The 20,180-nt window shown below is 37.4% G+C and overlaps 1 protein-coding gene across 1 annotated transcript in view; it reads left to right on the top strand.

Moving 5' to 3' along the window:
- The window catches only part of RPS6KA5 (ribosomal protein S6 kinase A5), an 81,781-nt gene that overhangs the window by 9,187 nt on the left and 52,414 nt on the right, over nucleotides 1-20,180 (top strand). The window contains exons 2-5 of the mRNA XM_082484930.1: nucleotides 3,304-3,375; nucleotides 12,594-12,812; nucleotides 18,884-18,999; nucleotides 19,777-19,884. Coding sequence (XP_082341056.1) covers nucleotides 3,304-3,375; nucleotides 12,594-12,812; nucleotides 18,884-18,999; nucleotides 19,777-19,884 — 515 coding nt within the window. The remainder of the gene's footprint in view (nucleotides 1-3,303; nucleotides 3,376-12,593; nucleotides 12,813-18,883; nucleotides 19,000-19,776; nucleotides 19,885-20,180) is intronic.

Raw genomic sequence — 20,180 nt, 5'->3', positions numbered from 1 at the left:
AAGACAAAGAACTGCTCTAGCAGTGTCATTGGAAAGAATGTGGCACAGACACAAGCTCTTCAGCTTGCTTTTCTTGGGCTATGACTTCAGAGATGGACTGAGTGCAGCAACTGAGACTGTTGGAGCAAGCCATCACCTGCTGTGGCAACGTTGGGAGAAGCACTTTCTGGGAATTGTTAATCTTTTCTTGTAGCTGTGAAGGTTTGGTTTGGTGTATGGGTTTTTGGTTTGTTGTTGTTTTATTAAGGATAATTCTACTTCTTGCTTTATAAGGAGTAATTCTGAGAGACAGTTTGTATGTCCCAAGTGTCCTGTTAACACCTCTGTGTTATGCAACACTTTTTAGCTATCTGATCTTGTGGGATGGCTCTTTTCCTCAGTATAATGCAAAAAGAATGAGGTGGGACTTATTTTGTAGTGATCACCTGCGTATTTGTGATGTAGTTTCCCCCTTTTACTCTGAAAATAATATTACAATAACCTTCAAGACATTTAAGTTGTTTTTTAATAGGATGAGGCAGTTAAACATGCTAAATGGAAGTAAAAATGGGATTAAGTGGATAGTGCAAAATTACAGCTCACACTGAAACAAGTACATAATAATTCAAACTAGGTATCACTCAGCCTTTTACTGTGCAACCTCATTAAGGTGGGGAGGGCTTTACTAATGTTATTGAATGCGGAATGCAAATGAAATTGAGTTTATACAGTTTAGATTAATGGATTGAGTTTAGGACTCAATCTCTAAAATAGTTCTAAAAAGAACTATAGCCAGCACTATGAATCTTCAGCATGTTATTGGAGATGCAGCATTTCTCTCTGTTCCATTCTCTCAGTGTTCCTATTCAGTTCTAAGAATAACGCAGAATTAAATGACTGTTTTGCTTTCTAGAAGGGTGTTGTATTGAAAAGCCTTCTGCTGACAGCTCTTAAAGGATGTGAGATGGTAAAACCTTTCTACAGTACTCCATAATGGAAGATCCAAATCAGTGTATTTCTCAGAGAAAAATTTCTTCCTACTCTGAATTCAGCAGTTACTCAGCTAGTATCCAGAGAAGTTCTATGTCCTGAATTTCTCCAGTGACATCCACTGTTTCGTTAAAACTGTGGATGCTCTAGCCCTGGTCTCTTTAGGATAGTCCCTGACTCCTGCTGTCCCTGGCAGGAAAGACACTGTTTTGAAACTGTATACTTGGAGTACCACTCTCAGTACTTGTTAAGAAGAGTAATATGTAATATTGTTTCAAGACAGACTGCTTTCTGACTGTGACACGACTTACTGCAATTATATGGACACTAACTCAGTCTAGCCTTACCTGCTATTACTCCCTTCTTGGCACGTGAGTGCATCTTCCTTACTGGTGACTTCAGCCATGATGGGAAGTAGCACTAGCAACAGTATTTGTTCTGTTTGCAGTGAAAATAGTACAGCAAGCTGCAGTTCAACTCATGTGGTGCATTGATTGATTTGTTAATGGTTCTGGTACTGTCTTGCTTGGTATGCATTATTACAATGGAACTGATCACAAAAGTAATCTTTCTTTAATAATAATTTCACTGTGCTGTGTGGTTTTGATTTATTTTTTTTTTTACGCATGGTATTAGGATAGCTTGTAGATTCCCTCAGATTTGCAAAGATCATTGTCATGTATACTTCTCTTTGTACAAGAAAAAATCCTGAAAGCTCTTTTAGACTTTATAATCTCCCAGTAATTTTAAATGGTCTCTCTGCACTTATTCCAAGCTTGATTAATCCCTCATAAAGATGAATGATAAGAATTGAAAAAATATCCTAGATGAGATTTCATCAGTGACTTGCATGAGAGCACTAATGTTACCCTATCCCAATTGGATCCAATGTGTGTATGTGTACAGATTCCTGGGATTGTTGGAATAAGTCACGCATTTGATTTTCATTTATTTAGTGTTTGGGTTTTTTATACATGTTCCTCCTTTGCAGAGAGATGTCTTTCTGAAGCTTTAAGTTTTTGAGTTGTTGAGTTACTGCAGTTCTGTGAATGGAGATTAATTATACGTTTTGATAATTAATTCAGAAAGCACACTGTCTTGATAGAGTGTCTTAGAAATACCAAACCAAATGAGAATTTCTGTTGGCATCTCCTATCAAAGAGTTTTCCTCTTTTGGTTAAGAGATCTTCGTACTTGAAATCTGTGGATCTGTGGTGCTGCTACTGAAAGCTTCTTGCACATCTTCCTAAGCCCTTTTTTTTTTTTTTTTTTTTTTTTACTAGCCTTTAGACATACAGTTTGGCTTGAAGTTGCTGTTTGGGAGGCATTCTTTCAGCAGCCATGCCAGCTTATGCAGCTTGATGCTGCATCCTTAATTGTTCTAGTAAAACTGTTTATGCAGCTGCTTATTAAAGTGGATCAGGGAACGGAACTTGGTAAGAATAATCAGACTTAGTTACTTTTTTGTCTTACTACTTTTGACCTGGATCATTTCAATAAGCAGCTTTACTGAAAGGCCTGCAGTCATATTGATGCAAATGGGTGGATAGTATTATGATAGGAATGAAAGATGGAAAAAATGGGAACTGCTTAAGGCTTTCTTTTACCAGCTTATAAAAGAAAAAAACCCACAAAATAACAACAAACCAACCTACCACAATTCCTTTTTAAAATAGGGCTCTTCACTTTCTTGCTTAGAAAAATGTCTGTTAGACAATAAAAATACTCAGTGTATAAACTTGTATGAATGTAGAACCCCCTACTCCCAAAATCCCCAACAAATGAAACAACTTTGTAGCATCTTAGATTTTTCCAGGCTTGTTGGTTATGTAGATTAAAAATCTTTCCTACTTGATAGCACTGGAGAGTCTTTATAGGTTTCGTAATCCTATGTTAAATGGCTGAACAGTTATTGAAGCTCTGCTTGTGTCATCCCAAGCACCATATAATCCAAGAACATGAGAGTATTCAGGGTGCTAGGACTAAGGGATTACCTGATTGCTGCCTATAACTGTGATTAGAGATTGCAGACAAGGTGGACCTGGGTTCTTTTCAGAGGTGCCCAGTGATGGGATGAAAGACAGTGTATACAAGCCAGATGGGCTTCAGTTATTATTCTGTGGTTTTTATACCTCTGGGAACACTGATAGCAGCAAGAAAATTGCTCTCCCTTGCTTTTCAAGTTAAAAGAATACAATATGCAACTGGAATGTCCTTTCAGTGTTGCTAATTTCATTCATCTGCTAACTTGTTTTTACTGAAGCTGTAGTAAAATGTCAGAATGATGTTTCAGTGTACTAATCTGATGTGATTTTTTTCTTTTCTTTCCTTCAGCAAATTTGACAGGCCATGCAGAGAAAGTTGGCATTGAAAACTTTGAACTCCTGAAAGTTCTTGGAACAGGGGGTAAGATGCATTATTTTTTCAAGTTGACTGTTGGAGCATTACTCTTAAGTATAGTTTTGTTTTCTAGCTGAGGTTTTGGTAATCAGAACGTTCTTTAGGAAGATATCAGTTTTGTATTGTGTAGAATAATTTTCTTCACATTTTTCTCACAAATACTGTGCAAAATTGAAGGTCGCATGTTCTATTTTACAGCACTTTTGAGGATGCCCTTTTTCAAAAAAGAAAGGAAAATAAATGGCTTGAGATTTGTGACAATTAATACAGTTTGTGAAAAATCTGATCTAAGTTAAGGCATGATCTTGGTAACTTCATTAAATTTTCAGATTGTTTTCTTGAATTTCTGGAAAAAAAACAGTTATGTTAGTATATTATTGAATAGGATGCTCCACTCTTTAACTATATGTTCTAGAATTGGCATTGGCTCTACTATTCTTTTTGTGTCCTATTCCCAGTATTTTTTAAGATGGAAAACGTTCACTGTTGTATTTTAGATTTGAGCACAATGTTGATTTGTAGGATGTTGTAGGATTGCTGACTGTAACCAATAAAAAAAAAGCTTTGTTTTCCCTTTGTTGAAGGGACACACACAGAGGCATGTACACAGATGAAAGGTAATGGCTTTTATTCTTAGTGTGTTTACGCAAATTTTTTTTGTCAGTATTAATGTAAGATGCAGTGTTGAGTAGATTGGGGTAATCTTGAAGGTGGATTATCATCAAGGTCTGTAGAAGATGTAAGTTAGTTATGATACTAAATTTTGGGTGTTATCAGCCGTTAATGGCTAGCAGCTCACAAGTTGCTACATCGCTGAAAGAAGCAGAGGCTTTTCATTTTCACATTTAGGTGTCATACAAATTCTTTCATAAATTCATTTAGCTATTAAATCACATGAGAGTGTATTTTTCAGTTTCTGAAGTAATTGTTTTAAAATTTAAATTTAACAGGCTTAGTAATTCAACCCTTGCTGTTAAATATCAGTAGTTTAGTGGTAGAGGCAAGGAAGCTTTAGTATTCATAGATATGTGTTGCATATTCATAAGTAGAAGCAGCTATACTTTTCTGAAGTGGTCAGTATTGGTCTGAGTGGGGTTGACAAAAATGAAATTACTTATAATTACACATTTATGTGAGGATGTATTTCTGTCCTGTTAGTGGAAACATTGGCCAGATTTTAATTTTAATTATGTGTGTGTATGAGAACCAATCCCATACCTGATTTTTTTTCCCTTTTCCTTACCACTGTTATTAGTCTGAGATCACCTTATTATTACAACTATTGCATTTAGAATACAAAGTAAGTTTTGGTCGTTTCATAAGTGTCAGCCTTCAAGTTCAGACTAGTAGTAGCCCAACCTCCTCTTAATGTCTTTAGGCATTACCTCTGAAATACCCCTTTTGCTGCTGTTAAACTGTTTTCATTGCTACCTTTCATGTCCTCGCTTCTTCATGAAGTGATTAGCCAAATTTCTCTTGACATGGGATGCTCTTAATCATAGCAGGTAGTCCTTAGGCTCGTTGTGTAAGGCTGTCCTATTCACTCAGGTTAACAGCGTAATTTTTGAGTGACCCCTTTCAGAAAAGGCTACTTCAACAGGTTGACAATGGGATTGAGAGTGTGTGTATGTGTGTGAAGAAAAAGCTGAGGAAGCATGCCTGTCTGTCTTCATCCTGCTCTAGTAGTCATGTTGCTCCAGAAACATCTTCTGTCTTGGTAGACTTCAGACTATTTCAAGAACTGACTAAAAGATTGCTGCAAATTTTAGGCATCCAAGGACACCTTGAGTATCCTGGAATGGCATTTGTAGGAAAAGTAGTAGTATTTTTTTTTTTTTTTCCAAGGAAATGCTAGTTGCACTTTTTAAATATGTAATTTCACTCATAGCCTGAGGTTCTTGCTTTGGAAATCTAGACCATCAGGGCGGTCGAGAAACTTTTGTTCAGTCTTAAGCATATCACAGGTAAGACTAGTGCACTAGGTGTGTCAGAGATTGTTGCTTGCCAATTACTGGACAGCATTAAATGCAAATGACCTGGTCAGAGTGGAGCTAGTTCTGTTTGCTTTTGGGGAAGTGACCATCTGTGAATTGTCAGTGTTTGTAATAACATGGAATGGGTGAAAACAGGACTGAAAAGGACTTGAAGAGGTCCTCTAATTGCTTGGCCCAAGACACAGGCAGTTATACCTGCATCATCCCTGACAGCAATTTGTTCATAAAAGCCTCCTGTAGTAGAGATTCTGCAACTTTCCCAGATGTTCTTGCTGAGGATGTTTAATTTCCTATCTTGAGAAGCATTCTGCGTATTGCAAGAAGCAAAAATCCCCTCTCATTCTTGCAAGAGGTTTCTGAAAGAACGTTATTTCACGATAGGATATACCTGTGTTAAGGCATTTCTTCTCTAAATATCGTTCAACAAAATTTTGATGCAGCTCAACACCATCTTCAGTGTATTTCTAATTGTTATGGTCTGAAGAGTTTGTGTCCTTTTCATTAACTTGACAGAACAGAATAGAAACTGAAGCAAGATATTGGCCATTTGGCTAAGATGATCCTGAAATTTTCTACTGTGAAATAAATTTTTGTGAGTATTTGGCCTACTGTTACAGAACCACAGAGAACTTGTACAAGTTGGCTCTGGTGCTGTTAGTGTAGTAACATACAAACTCCTTCATGAAAATGTAGTTTTTAGGAAGTTCTAGAGCTATCTTGTCAATAACAAGAATTATTGTGTAAGCACTCCCATCTTAAGTATGGAAAACTACTCAAATGCTGTAGACCTCTCAGTGTCTGCTGCATGTGAAAAGTCTGGGTCTGTACACTCAGTTAGCTATTTCACTGACTGTATGTTATTCCTGTGCAACGTACCTTGCTTTTTTCCCCACAACTTCCATAGCAGAGAGATTATTTTTCACAAACTTTATAAGACCTAACCACCTGTTTGCATGCAAATTTTTCTACAAGATCTTAACTGTGTTGTGTCATGAGTTGTGGGGTCCTGTTTAGGCCTGCAGCTTCTTGTTCTCATACTTGAATTGAGGTTGGAGAAGTGAGTATGACTACTCTGACTTCTCAGTTCTTTTTGCCAGAATATATGTTTACTTGGGGGAATGAGAAGAAGCCTAAAGACAACAGACTATAATCACAATAACGTAAGTCAGAAATACTTGGATTAGCAGGCTTTTATTGCAGGCTTTTATTGCAGACTTGTCCTAAATGATGCTATGCAAGAGTTAGACCTCATTTAGAACTTGTGCTGTCTTGTACAAAACTACTCATCTGCATTTCAGTTGTCGTCCTCAGGCTTGCTCTCAGAAAAAATGAGGAAAAAGTTCAGAAGATACTTCCATGCCTTCTGTATTCATAGAAACATAGAATAGTTTGGGTTGGAAGGGACCTGTAAAGGTCATCTAGTCCAACCTCCCCTGCAATGAGCAGGGACATCTTCTAGATCAGGTTGCTCGGAGACCTGTCCAACCTGACCTTGAATGTTTCCAGGGATGGGGCATCTACCACCTCACTGGGCAGCCTATTCCACTGTTTCACCACCCTCATTGTAAAAAAATTTCTTCCTTATATCTGGTCTGAATCTTCCTTCTTTTAGTTTAAAGCCATTAGCCTTTGTCATATCACTACGGGCCCTGTTAAAAAGTCCGTCCCCATCTTTCTTGTAAGCCCCCTTTAAGAACTGAAAGGCCGCAATAAGGTCCCCCGAGAGCCTTGTCTTCTCCAGGCTGAACAACCCCAACTCTTTCAGCCTGTCCTCATAGGAGGGGTGCTCCAGCCCTCGTATCCTTTTTGTGGCCCTCCTCTGGATCTGCTCTAACAGGTCCATGTCTTTCCTGTGCTGAGGTCTCCAGAGCTGGACACAGTACTCCAGGTGAGGTCTCACAAGAGCAGAGTAGAGGGGCAGAATCACCTCTCAATCTGCTGGCCACACTTCTTTTGATGCAGCCCAGGATACAGTTGGCTTTCTGGGCTGCAAGTACATATTGTTGGCTCATGTCCAGCTTTTCACCCACCAGTACCCCAAGTTCTTCTTGACAGGAGTGCTCGCAATCCCTTCATCTGCCAGCCTGTATTGATAGTGGGGGTTGTCCTAACCCAGGTGCAGGAACCTGCATTTGGCCTTTTTGAACCAAGGTTCACACAGGCTTGCTTCTCAAACTTTTCCAGGTCCCTCTGGACAGTATTCCGTCCCTCAGGTGTTTCAACCACATCACTCAGCTTGGTGTCGTCTGCAAACTTGCTGAGGGTGCACTTGATCCCACTGTCTGTCATTGGTGAAGATACTGAACGGTACTGGTCCCAATATGAACCCCTGAGGGACACCACTTGTCACCGATCTCCACCTGGACATTGAGGCATTGATCACTGCCCTTTGGATGTGACCAGCCAATCAATTTCTCATCCACCGAACAATTCACCCATCAAATCCATATATCTCCAATTTAGAGAGAGTGATGTTGTGGGGGACTGTATCAAAGGCCTTACAGAATTCCAAATAGATGACACCTGTAGCTCTTCCCTTGTCCACTGATGTAGTCACTCCATCATAGAAGGTCACTAGGTTGGTCAGGCAGGACTAGCTAGCTGGTGGTGATGCCAAGGCTGTCTCGAATCACCTTCATGTGCCTTAGCATAGCTTCTAGGAGGATCTGTTCCATGATCCTCCCAGGCACAGAGGTAAGGCTGACAGGTTTGTAGTTCCCAGGGTCCTCCTTTCTACCTGTTTTAAAAATGGGTGCAATGTTTCTCTTTTTCCAGTCACTGGGGTCTTCACCTGACTGCTATGACTTTTCAAATATCATGGGGAGTGGCATGGCAACTACACCAGCCAGTTGCCTCACGACTCTGGGATGCATCTCGTTGGGTCCCATAGACTGGTTTTTAGCTGCTGGGACTATATGTCTTTCTGACTTTGCCACATCCCAGATTTTAATTCATATGGACAGATGCCTGCACAGTGAGAGTTCTGCCTCCAAATTCTTTATGAAGATGAAATTTAAAGGGTATTTTAACAACAATAATAAGTGCAGAGGAAAGAGGTTATTAAGCACATATCATGCAAGGATACAGTGGAATTTATTCAAATCATTAAATATTGTGTCTCTCTGAGCCTTTTCCTGTTGTCTCATGATTATTCTTACATTGAAGGTAAAAGAAAAAAAGTAATTTAAGAGGTGTAGCTTATGTTAACACTTGAAAACATTGCTTTAAAACTGTATACAAATGTCAAGTTTTGATGGATTTAGAAGTCTGCATAAACCATCCTGTGTGCTATAAACAATAAGAATTGCTTGCCTTTTTCTCTGTAAGAATTAGCTGGCATGATGCTGTGGCTTAGTGTGCTTGCATTTATACAGAAGGAATAAAGAAGCATAGAATACTTTATATTTTTAATTCATTGTCTTTCAGTAAGTATGTACTTTAGAATATTCTAATGACTTGATGAATTGTTACTTATGATGATGTGTATTACTATGAATGTGTATTCATGAAAAAGGCTGTAGTGAAAGTAAATTTTTAACCCCAATTATATTTTTCTGCCTCACAAATTAAGTGGAAATTTGGTATAAATTGCTGGTATGAAATCTCTTATTAATTTTACAGGCCTGATATCCATATCAGTCTGGGACTAATAATTGTTTTTTCTTTAATTTTTTTTATTTCTTTTAATGAACTGCAAGGTCAGTCTAACATAGTTTGTGCTTGTGTATGTATATGTGTGTATGTATGTAGTATGTATTATATAATCTTTTAGGTCTTCCATAATTTAAAATATTAATTTTAATAATTTAAAATATTTCATAAGGTGATCAGATAAGGGTATTCTTACAGTTAGCTTATGTGCCTTCTCCACACTGCCACTCAAATGAATTGATTTTGCAGTGTTGTCTTTTAAGTGGATTTCTCGAAATTCTGGTGTTGAATATATCATGAGTCATTTGATTAAAATAGCGCTACTTAAGATTTACTCTCATCAAAACTGCTGAGAATCGTCATCATTCTGTCAATCCTTTTTGGATTTCTGAAGAAACAATTTGTACCATGGTAAAGCTCTATGTTGTAAACTCTTCTATGATAACACTAGTATAGTTTGTAGAGATTTCCCTACAGCTATTACACTTAACAGATAATTTTCTCCTATGCTGTAGGTAAAGCTGTAGCGGGTGCTGTTAATATACTGCGAGCATTCTGCCATTATTGTATGTTTTTATAAAGTGTGATCAAAGGTAGGGGTAGCCAAGTATTAAAATCTAGGGGCTTTTGCTTATTTTAGTTTAGCTTAACTTAATGTTCTTCAGCACTTCTGATAAAAGTACTGTTTCCCAGGAACCTAAGGAAACTTGTGTTTAATGCTCTGGACTGGGCTTTTCAGAGAGGCACAAGGAAGTTCAATATCAAGCTCCAGCTGAAAATTGGTGAAAACCAGGGCTGTTCCTGTAAGCAATTGAGAAATGCAAGCTAAGGCCATTCTCCGAACTGTTTTTGTTGCGTGTTAGTAGAATGCAGAAGTGTTATCTATGTTTTTTGAGAAGTAACGCCTTAAAAAGATGTAAGTGCTACTTTTGGAAGCAGTTTTTTTTTTAAGAGAAAACCAGTGCTCTCAGCAGTAGGGAACTTGTTTTTCAGATGCTAAAAATAATTTAACATCCAATATTGGAAAAATAGGTGCATAACATTAAAACTGTGCTTATGCATAACAGTATTACTGGGGTCGCAATATAATGGTCTGTACGACCTTGATTCAGATCACTTGTGTCTATACATCATCGCAGGATTTATGGCCGATGCCTATTTTACTAAAGTAATCTTTTTACATCTATGGTTATCCGTTTCTTGATGACCAGCTAGTGACTGTTGAGTCCAACTTTGAGATCTCAAGTATATCTAAGCTATGTAATACTGAACATCTTTACAAAGATTGTCCTGGGTATCTCGCATTTGTCTCCCAAAGTAGAAAGATATGTTTACACTAGCTATTCTGCCTCTATTTGCCATTCTTGGCAGATGTGTTGTGAAAACTTAGTTTATGAAAGCTCTTATTGGGAATAATGGCTGCTGTAAAGACACACATGATTCCTTAGGGTGTGATAAATCAGGTAAAGAACTTCTTAAAAGAATTGTTCATTGTATGAGCAGGATCGATTTGTATACTGAATGAAGCAGAACTCGGTTGTAGAAAAAAACCCACACGTCATTTCATAATTTAAAACTCTATTACCTGCCTGGAAAAAGCAGGAAAAATCTGGAATTACATGTAATTACTTACTGGGATCAGTGTATGCTATAGCATTTTTAAAGGCCAACTATATTTGAGTGTCTCGTATCAGGGCAATATACTCTGTCTAGTGTGTTTACAGTTTTGAGATACTTGAGCGTTGTCTTTGAGAAAGTAATGTGAAGATAATTATAGGGGTTGGACAAAACACCCAGCTAGTTCAGTTTTCTGTCTCACATGGTGGCTTAAGGAGACTCCATAAGAACATGGAGAGGCATTCAATGATGGTTTCTTTAATGAACTTGTAGCAGCCTGCAGTTTGGGGTCTGTCTGAGCCAGAGATTCTCTTCTGTGTTTTGCAACACTTGGTATACTTTCCTCTCCCTCAAGTATTTATATAATCTTTTTGAACTCATCTACATTTTTGACATCTGCAGCATAATGTAACAATAGTTCCACAGCTTAACCACATATTTGTTTATGTGTTTTAGGCAGTTCTGAATCTTGATACCTAATGATATAATTTGTTACCTTAGGTTTGGGGTTTTTTTCTAGAAATAATGAAAAACTGTTATTTGTACAATTTTTGATTTTTAACTCACTAGCATCTTCTTAAGTACTTGGCTTTTTCAGTCTAAATAAAAAGTTTGAGTGTGTTTAGTTCCCTTCATAATTAGAAGAATTCTGTCATCCTTTTCTGTATTTTTTTTTTTTTTAATGTTCTCCTGTATTTTTTTTTTTTCTGATGGGGGTGAGGAGAGCTGGGGGCAGAAGAGAGGAGAGACCGAAATAGTGTATATCACTCAAGATACAAGCACACAAATTTTTCGTACCACAGCATAAGAGATTTCTGGTTTTGTGTGGAAGGTTGGGGGGACGGTACATTATGTCATTTTCCCTCTTCCATACTTTCCTTGAAGTTCTAATATTCTGTTTGCTTTTTGGATTACCGCTGCGCTTCTGTCTGCGCTAATTCCAGGTCTTTTTTTTTTTTCTCAGTTATAATACTATGCACAATTAATTATTATCATACTTCCCATGGATTACTCATTTACCTATTTGGAATTTTATCTGCCATTTTATTTTTCAGCTACTTAATATTTTGATATTGTGGTACAGTTTTCAGCAGTCAGCTTCGATTTCTGTTGCAGTGGTATCTTACTAAACTAAGAAAACCAGCTTCCGCAGTGTTTGTAAGTGACTGAATCGGGCAGGATGAATACTTATGGTGACCTCCTTTCATAAGTTGAATATTTATTTTTAACCTTTTGGGTTTTTGTCTGCTAATATAGCTCTTAATTCGTAAGAGGACCCCTCTCTTTGCACTCATGATTGTTTAGTGGTTTTAAGACCCTTTTGTAAGGGACTTGTAAAGTACCTTGGAAATCTAATTAAGTCAACCATGTCATTGTTCCTTCCTCCTGATTCCTTTGACTGATTATTAATAGAAATAATTATTACCACATCTACAAAAGTAACACCGATCCTTTCCCATAGTATCCTGTTTGTGTATCTACTAATTCTAACTTTTACTGTTTCTAAAGGTTTGCCTAGTAGAGGTATCAAAGCTATTTGTGTACAGTTCCTAGGAGCCCTTTTTATTTCAAAAAATAAAAATAAAAATAGCATCTCTCTTACTCCAAACTGTTGTTAAATTCTAGGTATGGGATTTTTAGACTATTACAAAGGAAAATAATTTTTTTAAATTGTTTTTAAATACTGAAGCTCTGATTGTTTTTCCCTACTCTTGCTGTGTTCAGTCACTAAGCTCATTTGGTGGAAATTCTGCTCAGAAAAGGTTGTCTGAAATAAAAATATATGTGTTATATATAATATAAATGTTATATATAAATAAGTGTTCTGGAAGATTTTAGCCTGAGTCATTACTGTTTGCCATAACAAGGAGTAATTGAAAATAATAATGATATCAGCCACACCTGTTAGTATGAGTAGGTGACTGTTGGTTTGTTTGGTTTTTTTTCTTCTTCTTTCTTAAGCCTATGGAAAAGTGTTCCTAGTAAGGAAAGTAAGCGGCCATGATGCTGGAAAGCTGTATGCCATGAAAGTACTGAAGAAAGCAACAATAGTTCAAAAAGCCAAAACAACTGAGCACACAAGGACAGAACGACAAGTGTTGGAGCACATCAGGCAATCACCATTTTTGGTCACGTTACATTATGCCTTTCAAACAGATACAAAGCTTCATCTCATTTTAGGTGAGTAGTTTTCAGAATTCAAGTCTTATGTTAATGGTAAAAAAAAAAAATCTGCCCTTTTGTCTCCTTAATCTTTTGTAGTTTTTTTTTCATGTGGTCATAAGTACTGTGTGTTTGGAGATTGCATAAGAGACCATAGGAAGTAAAATACTGTTCATCTTCAACAGTGTCTGTGTTTGTGGTTTTCCTGTTTGAACTTCAGTGTGCTACTCTGAGTTGGAGGGGAAGTATTATCAGTGACTTAGATGCGGCAAAAACTGTATATGACCATAACTACCTAAACCAGAGAAATATTTTTCTTAAACTTACGTAGACGATGAAATTTTGATTTGCAGTTTTTAAACCATAATTATATACCACATTAGTTTTCTACAGATTTTCAGACAAACTGCTACCATGAATGAAAAAGTTCTTAATCTATATGAATCGGGGCAATAAAGTGATTCAGTTTATTTTCTCTACATGCTGCCTTTGCGTACGTGGCACAGAGGTTATTGGTCAGATGGGATAACCAAACATGACTTTGTTACTGGGATTAGTTAGTAGGAAAGAGGAAGAAAGTAAGGAAATATTTAAGCAGCAGAAAGCCTTCTAGTTTGAAATTACTACACATTTCACTCTAAGAGCAAGTTGTATATTGTCCTCAATGTGATCAGTGTTTTTGAAATCCTAGAATCATAGAATGGTTTAGGTTCGAAAGGACCTTGAAGATCGAGTTCCAACCCCCCATAGGCAGGGACACCTCTCTCTAGACCAGGTTGCCCAAGGCCACGTCCAGTCTGGCCTTGAACACCTCCAGGGATGGGGACTCAACAGCCTCTCTGGGCAACCTGTTCCAGTGCCTTATCACCCTCAAAGTGAAAAAATTCTTTCTAATGTTCAATCTGAACCTGCCCTCTTCCAGTATAAAGACATTCCCCCTCGTCCTATTGGTATAAGCGCTAGTAAAAAGTCCTTGCCCAGCTCTCTTGTAGGCCCCCTTTAGGTACTGGAAGGCCGCAGTAAGATCTCCTCAGAGCCTTCTCTTCTCCAGGCTGAACAGCCCCAACTCTTTCAGCCTCTCCTCATAGGAGAGGTGCTCTAGCCCTCAGATCATCCTTATGGCTCTCCTGGATACACTCCAGCAGGTCCATGTCCTTCTTATGCTGGGGACACCAGAGCTGGATGCAGTACTCCAGGTGGGGTCTCATGAGAGTGGCGTAGAGGGGCAGAATCACCTCCTTTGACCGGCTGGCCACACTTCTTTTGATGCATCCCGGGATACGGTTGGCCTTCTGGGCTGCGATCACACACTGCTGGCTCATGTTGAGCTTCTCGTCAATGAGCACACCCAGGTCCTTCTCCTCAGGGCTGCTCTCCAGCCATTCCCTGCTGAGCCTGTATTTGTGCTTGGGATTGCCCCAACCCAGATGTAAGACCTTGCACTTGGCCTTTTTGAACTGCATGAGGTCGGCTTGGGCCCATCTCTGCAGCCTGTCCAGGTCCCTCTGGATGGCATCCCTCCCCTCCAGCATGTCTACCTCGCCAAAGAGCTTGGTATCATCGGTAAACTTGCTGAGGGTGCACTCAACCCCACTGTCCATGTCGCCGACAAAGATGTTGAACAGTACAGGTCCCAGTACCGACCCCTGAGGAACGCCACTCGTCACTGCTCTCCACTTGGACATCAAGCCCTTGACTGCAACTCTTTGAGTGTGACCGTCCAGGCAGTTCTTTATCCACCGAGCGGTCCATTTGTCGAATCCATGTCTCTTCAATTTAGAGACCAGGATAACGTGTGGGACAGTGTCAAACACTTTGCACAAATCCAAGTAGATGACATCAGTTGGTCTTCCCTTGTCTACTGCCCCTGTAACCCCTTCGTAGAAGGCCACCAAATTTGTCAGGCATGACTTGCCCTTGGTGAAGCCATGCTGGCTGTCACCAACCACATCCCTTGTTTTCTACGTGCCTCAGCAGAGTTTCCAGGAGGACAGAGCTACCTGTCACTATGCTGACTGGTTAGGATGCTGTTTTAGCACTGAAATGCTGCAAACTGAAAGATCGTATCACGCAGATGATTTTTTTTTTTTTTTTTTTCTGAACAAATGCGCACATAACATGAGTGATGCCAGTTAAAGATGATTGTGCTTTCACTTATTTCTGGTCAAATGCCTTACAACACTGTAATGTACAAGTTGTTGCTATGGTTTCCTGTTGTAAAATACTGATGAAAATACTTGTATTGTGGATCAGATTCTTGTTTTATGTGTTGTGATATTTCAGTTTGGTAAGTTCTACCAGTAACTTTCGTAAATCTCCATTTACAAGAGATGCTTGATAATGAACTATGATATAGCAAGACTTATTAGAACATTCTTCATTGCACTTAAAATCATAGAACTGTTTAGGTTGGAAGGGACCTTTAAGATCATCAAGTCCGACTATCAACCTTTGATGTGAAGAACCACATCTATTTCTGTAGCATTTGCAAGGTTGGCAGAAAACTAATCAGGAACTTTCTTAGTTTTTTTTGAATCAGATATAACTTCTGTATGTGGGTGTCTCTCTATTCCCTACCACTATGCTTTATCAGCACAGTAACATTTTAGAGAAAGACACTGAGAATAAGGAGTTATATTCCTTTTGCTTCATTCCCCAATTTCATTGCCTTTGAAGAGTCCTGTCTTTCTCAGGAGGATGAGGGATTTTTCCGGATAATGAGGAACACTTACTTCAGGAGCTGAAAAAAAAGTATTAAAATCAACTGTAAACCTTACTGCTTCAGGACGCATTTGCTGCCAAAACTTTTTGTTATGAAGCGATTTCATCTTAGAGTATTGAGATACGTGCATGTTTCAATTTTTGGGTGTTAAAAGGCAATCCAAAATCACACATTTCTGTGCTGAAAGTAGAGCTTGTTCATAAGGCTTGGTACCACTCTAAAATTAGAAATATGTCTACCTTTCAGATCAGCAAATTTTGTGTTTGGCATATAAGATGTATTTGTAAGAAAATTACAAGCAATTTTTTAAAGATTAGTTGCTTAAAGTATTTTAAAAGAACTGGAAAATGAAGGATCAAGTTAATGATTGGATGCAGAATACATTTTTGTAGCGAATTATTTAAAGGAGTAAATGGTCCTTTAATTAAAGTACAGGTTTTGCAATTCCTTTTAGCTCATAACCTCCGTTTATTGAACCTTCATTAACAAGCTGATTTAGACATTAATAAAATGTTATTAATGTTATGTGAAGCTACACCACTGGCTGTCAATTCTTAAGAATGTGTTCTACGCGCACACCTTAGTTTCATATACTACATTGAGGTAATACAGGTATCTGAGGAGCTCAAGCTTAAATGGAGTATTCACTGGATTCCTTTTGAAAATGAGAGTTGAAAATTGTAATTCTTACAAATTCTTACAATTCTTACAAATTCCGTTGACTAGGACATTAAAGGAACATGTAAAATATTGTCACAGGCAGGAAAATGCCAGAGATACAAAGAAAAAGTTAGAAATCCATCGATAGCTTCATGATTCCATTATGTTAATCTTTAATTTTCATATTTTTTTGGTATTTAACTTATTGATTAATAATTTGGAAAAAAATTTCAAAAGATTAAATGAGACAAAATGTGAACATGTATTATAAATGTTATAGTACCATTCTTTAAATCCAGATATTTCTGGCTAGAATGCAGTTTAGATTCCATTAGAAATTTAAAAAAAAAAAAAAAAACCAACAACAACAAAAAAACCCCTCACACCTGAGGTGGATTTATTTACCTAAATTTCTCCATTACTATGTATTTATTTTTAGGTGATGAGGATAATCAGAAGGCCAGAAGAACCTCTTATAGGAAAATTAAAAGCTTCACATTATATTCTCATAAGAGTCAAAGAGGAGGGAGCCAATTAGTTCTGAAAAACACTACATAGCAGATAGTGCAGGCTGGGCACACGCCCACCATAATGCAATGTTAAGGTGATGTTTAAAGCAAGACATTCAAAGCTGATATATAATTAAGGGCTTTTTGGCTTGTTTTTTTTTCTTTCCCACAAAGTCTACGTGAATGCATTCTCAGAATATCAGTGGGGGCCAGAAAGGTCCTTTTTCCCTTGTTTATAAGCAGAAAATGGGAATCATTAGAGGAGGTTTTAAAAATGTCTTTTAATCACCCTTTGTAATAGTGAAAATTTCTTCTAACATGGCCTAAAGCTATTCTATAATTTACCTGGGCTTCACACCCTCCCTGATAAAATAAATAAATGTTTGTTGCAAGTTTTTTATGTCTTGTTATGTAAGTCTTTGTAAATTACTTTTAGGATTTAGTTTTGGAGTTTGTGTTTCAGGGGCTTCTGAATTTTTGGGGAAACTGGTCTCTGCCTTTGCTTTTCTCCCCAGCTGAACTCAATGTCTGAGCAACATGTCATTTCAGTTTCAAGAGTTTTTAGAATTGGAGCTCAGTGCAGTATTTCATATAGTTCTTTGTGCAATCAGATTACATTGTCGTATGAATTTAGCCTGGATCAAGCGCAGACTACACAGCTGCATTTCAGCCAGTTTTCCAGAATACAGGGTTTGAGGTTAATTCTAGTTTTTAGGTTGACTTCAAGCTATGATTGAAAGAACAGTGTTGTATCCATGTGAGTACCAGTTCTATACAACCTTGTCACACAAGGTTAACCTTTTAACACTTTAACAAAATAAAAATAAAATCTGAACTGTCAGATGGAGTTTATATTAAAGTGATTATTTTTTTCCCCATTGTGTCAGTAGTGCGTTTGATCTAGCACCAAGCATTTCAAGGATGGTTGTTTCATTGCACTGTGGCTGGTGTTATAACCTGAATAGAATTAGGCTTGTTCCAGCTTTGGTTCCTATCTGTCACAGTCCTTAGAACAGTGCCCGAGAATTCAGTTCTTATCTTGTACTAAGTTAGCAGTTCTGATAAGAAAAAAAACAATAATTCTAAATATTTCTAATCTTTTTGTTTTCCCCATGATTAAAATGCTGAAGGTTTTTTTTTTTTTTGGAAGAAGGAAGCAATTGTAAAATGTGCGTTATTTATACTTTATTATCATTGTTTTCATGTACTTACTGATCTAGATAAATAGTCTTCCTCACATTTGTTTGATTCCACTAATATTCCTTCCCAAACAGAGAAGTGGAGAACTAAAAAAAGGAGAGAGATCAGAATGTCTATAACTTGTATATATGCTGCTCCTTCACAGTATTAACTTACTTATAGTAATGGATTTCTATTATACCAATGAATCTATAGAAACCATATTCAGGAAAATATTGAGTAAGATGTGGGGCATGTTCCCCACTCTGTATATGTAGACCTCAAATACAATATGAAGGTTGTGGGGTTGCAAAGTGATGGCTTTAACATACACTGCTAGCATAAACAGCTCTGCCTCTAAAATGTGTTTGTGTTACAGTGAAGCTCTGTTGTAATAATTACTTCCCCCCTCCCCCCCCCTTTTCTGACTGTGGGAAAACCCTTGTGTCATAGCCTGCAAAGAATGAAAGTGTGGTTTCCATGAGGGAATATATGTGGAAATAATCTCCTCCAGCAAGTTTTGCCATCAAAGTTCCCCTTGCAAAGGGGAAAACTTGTAATTGCTCATAGCTGAATATTTCACCTAATACCTGTTTTTTGAATTGCTTTTCTTTATGTCTGTCTGCCTTGTTGCTTTTAAGTATTTCATAAGAGCGTACAAGCATTCTGCTTGTAGATGTCATTTGTACTCCTTTCTTTTCATATTCCTGAATAACTAAAAGACTGATTTTTTTTTTTTTTTTTTTTTTTTTTTTGCAAAACATATCAGTCATCTTAATGTATGGATATTTGAGGCTTATTTCATGGTTTTGCTGCTTATTTAAAAGTCGGTTGTGTTCTTCCATCAGTCCTCTAAGAAGGCAATCAAGTATTGTACATGATGTACTGAATTAAATAAAGTAAAAGTATTTGATCCCAGAACACCATATTTAATAACTTACAAAGTACCTATTAATATTCCAATAAGAAAATTAAGTTGTCAGAAAGTGAAATTATAAGGTTCTTTTTCTATTTTTTAGACTATATAAATGGAGGAGAATTGTTTACTCACCTTTCACACAGAGAGAGATTCTCAGAAAATGAGGTGCAAATTTACATTGGGGAAATCGTTTTGGCACTTGAACATCTCCACAAGGTAAAGTAGCTTTATCCTAGTGCTCATTTTGTAGAACTACAATTGTATTTCTTCTAAAGTTAGTAAGAACTATTTTTTAGATTGCTTTAAATTCAAACTAATTTTATCTAGCAATGAGACATTAGTTGTATAGTTAGAAATACTTCCCAATGAAGTGTCTATTCACATGCAGTAGGCTACGGCTACAAGTTTTTGTCTGTGGAGTGAAGAATGTTGTTATGGACAAATGATTGTTAATTTTTTAGTAGTCTTTATGAAATGGTGTATGTCAGTAAAACTAATTTGTAGTCAATGTGAACAGTGGTTGAGTTGCACTGTTGTTCAGGTGTCCTTGTTTTGATACAATTAAATAGCAGAGTTCTGAAATTTTGGCACAACTGTAGATGTGGAAAGTGTTCTATTTTCCAGAGGTAGTAAGGAGGTGTGTTGACTATTTCAAAGCGTGCGTGTATGGTCTAGAATATATTACAGAAGCATCCATTTTCATTCTTAATGAAAGCTGAACTGAGTTTTCCACTGAAAACAATTATTCCATCACTTTTTAGATTCAAAAGTTATAGTATGTCCTTTACACTTGCACAGTGTAATTTCTGAGACTTTTAAAGTCACTCGAAGTTTTTTCTTTAACAGCATTTTAAAATTGTCCTTTTTGAGGTGCAACTTTCAGGAGTTAGATTACCTTAATAATGCTAGCTTCATATTGAAATGCATTCAATAATGTCTCCTTGATGTGGTTGCACTGATTTGGAAATACTTTTTCTTATATTCTGTTTGCAGTTGGGGATTATATATCGGGATATAAAACTCGAGAATATTCTCCTTGATTCTGATGGCCATGTGGTGCTGACAGACTTTGGTCTGAGTAAGGAGTTTCTTACTGATGAGGTGAGTATTGGAATCTCCAATAAGTGTGGACAGAATACAGAAAGATGTCAAAGCAGATTCTGTCTCACTGAAATCATAAACACATTTGAGAGGGGAGAAAAACTGCCTTCTAGACTCTTCACAGAACAAAATCTAGTAGTCTGTTTTACTGGGATTTGATTTTTCGGTTCATTGGTCTTTGGCCTGCCAGTGTTGTCAGACATTTTTGTCTGTTCTAGTTTTTCCTGAAATGCCTTATTGCTCCCTCCTGCTGCCCTTTATGTGAAAAAGGAGAGATCCACATAAGTCTGAAAAGC

This window comes from Vanellus vanellus (genome assembly GCF_965231255.1).
Source record: "Vanellus vanellus genome assembly, chromosome: 6".
Lineage (NCBI taxonomy): Eukaryota > Metazoa > Chordata > Aves > Charadriiformes > Charadriidae > Vanellus > Vanellus vanellus.
The sequence above is the reverse complement of the archived record's forward strand: the minus strand, read 5'-3'. Positions and strand labels throughout refer to the sequence as shown.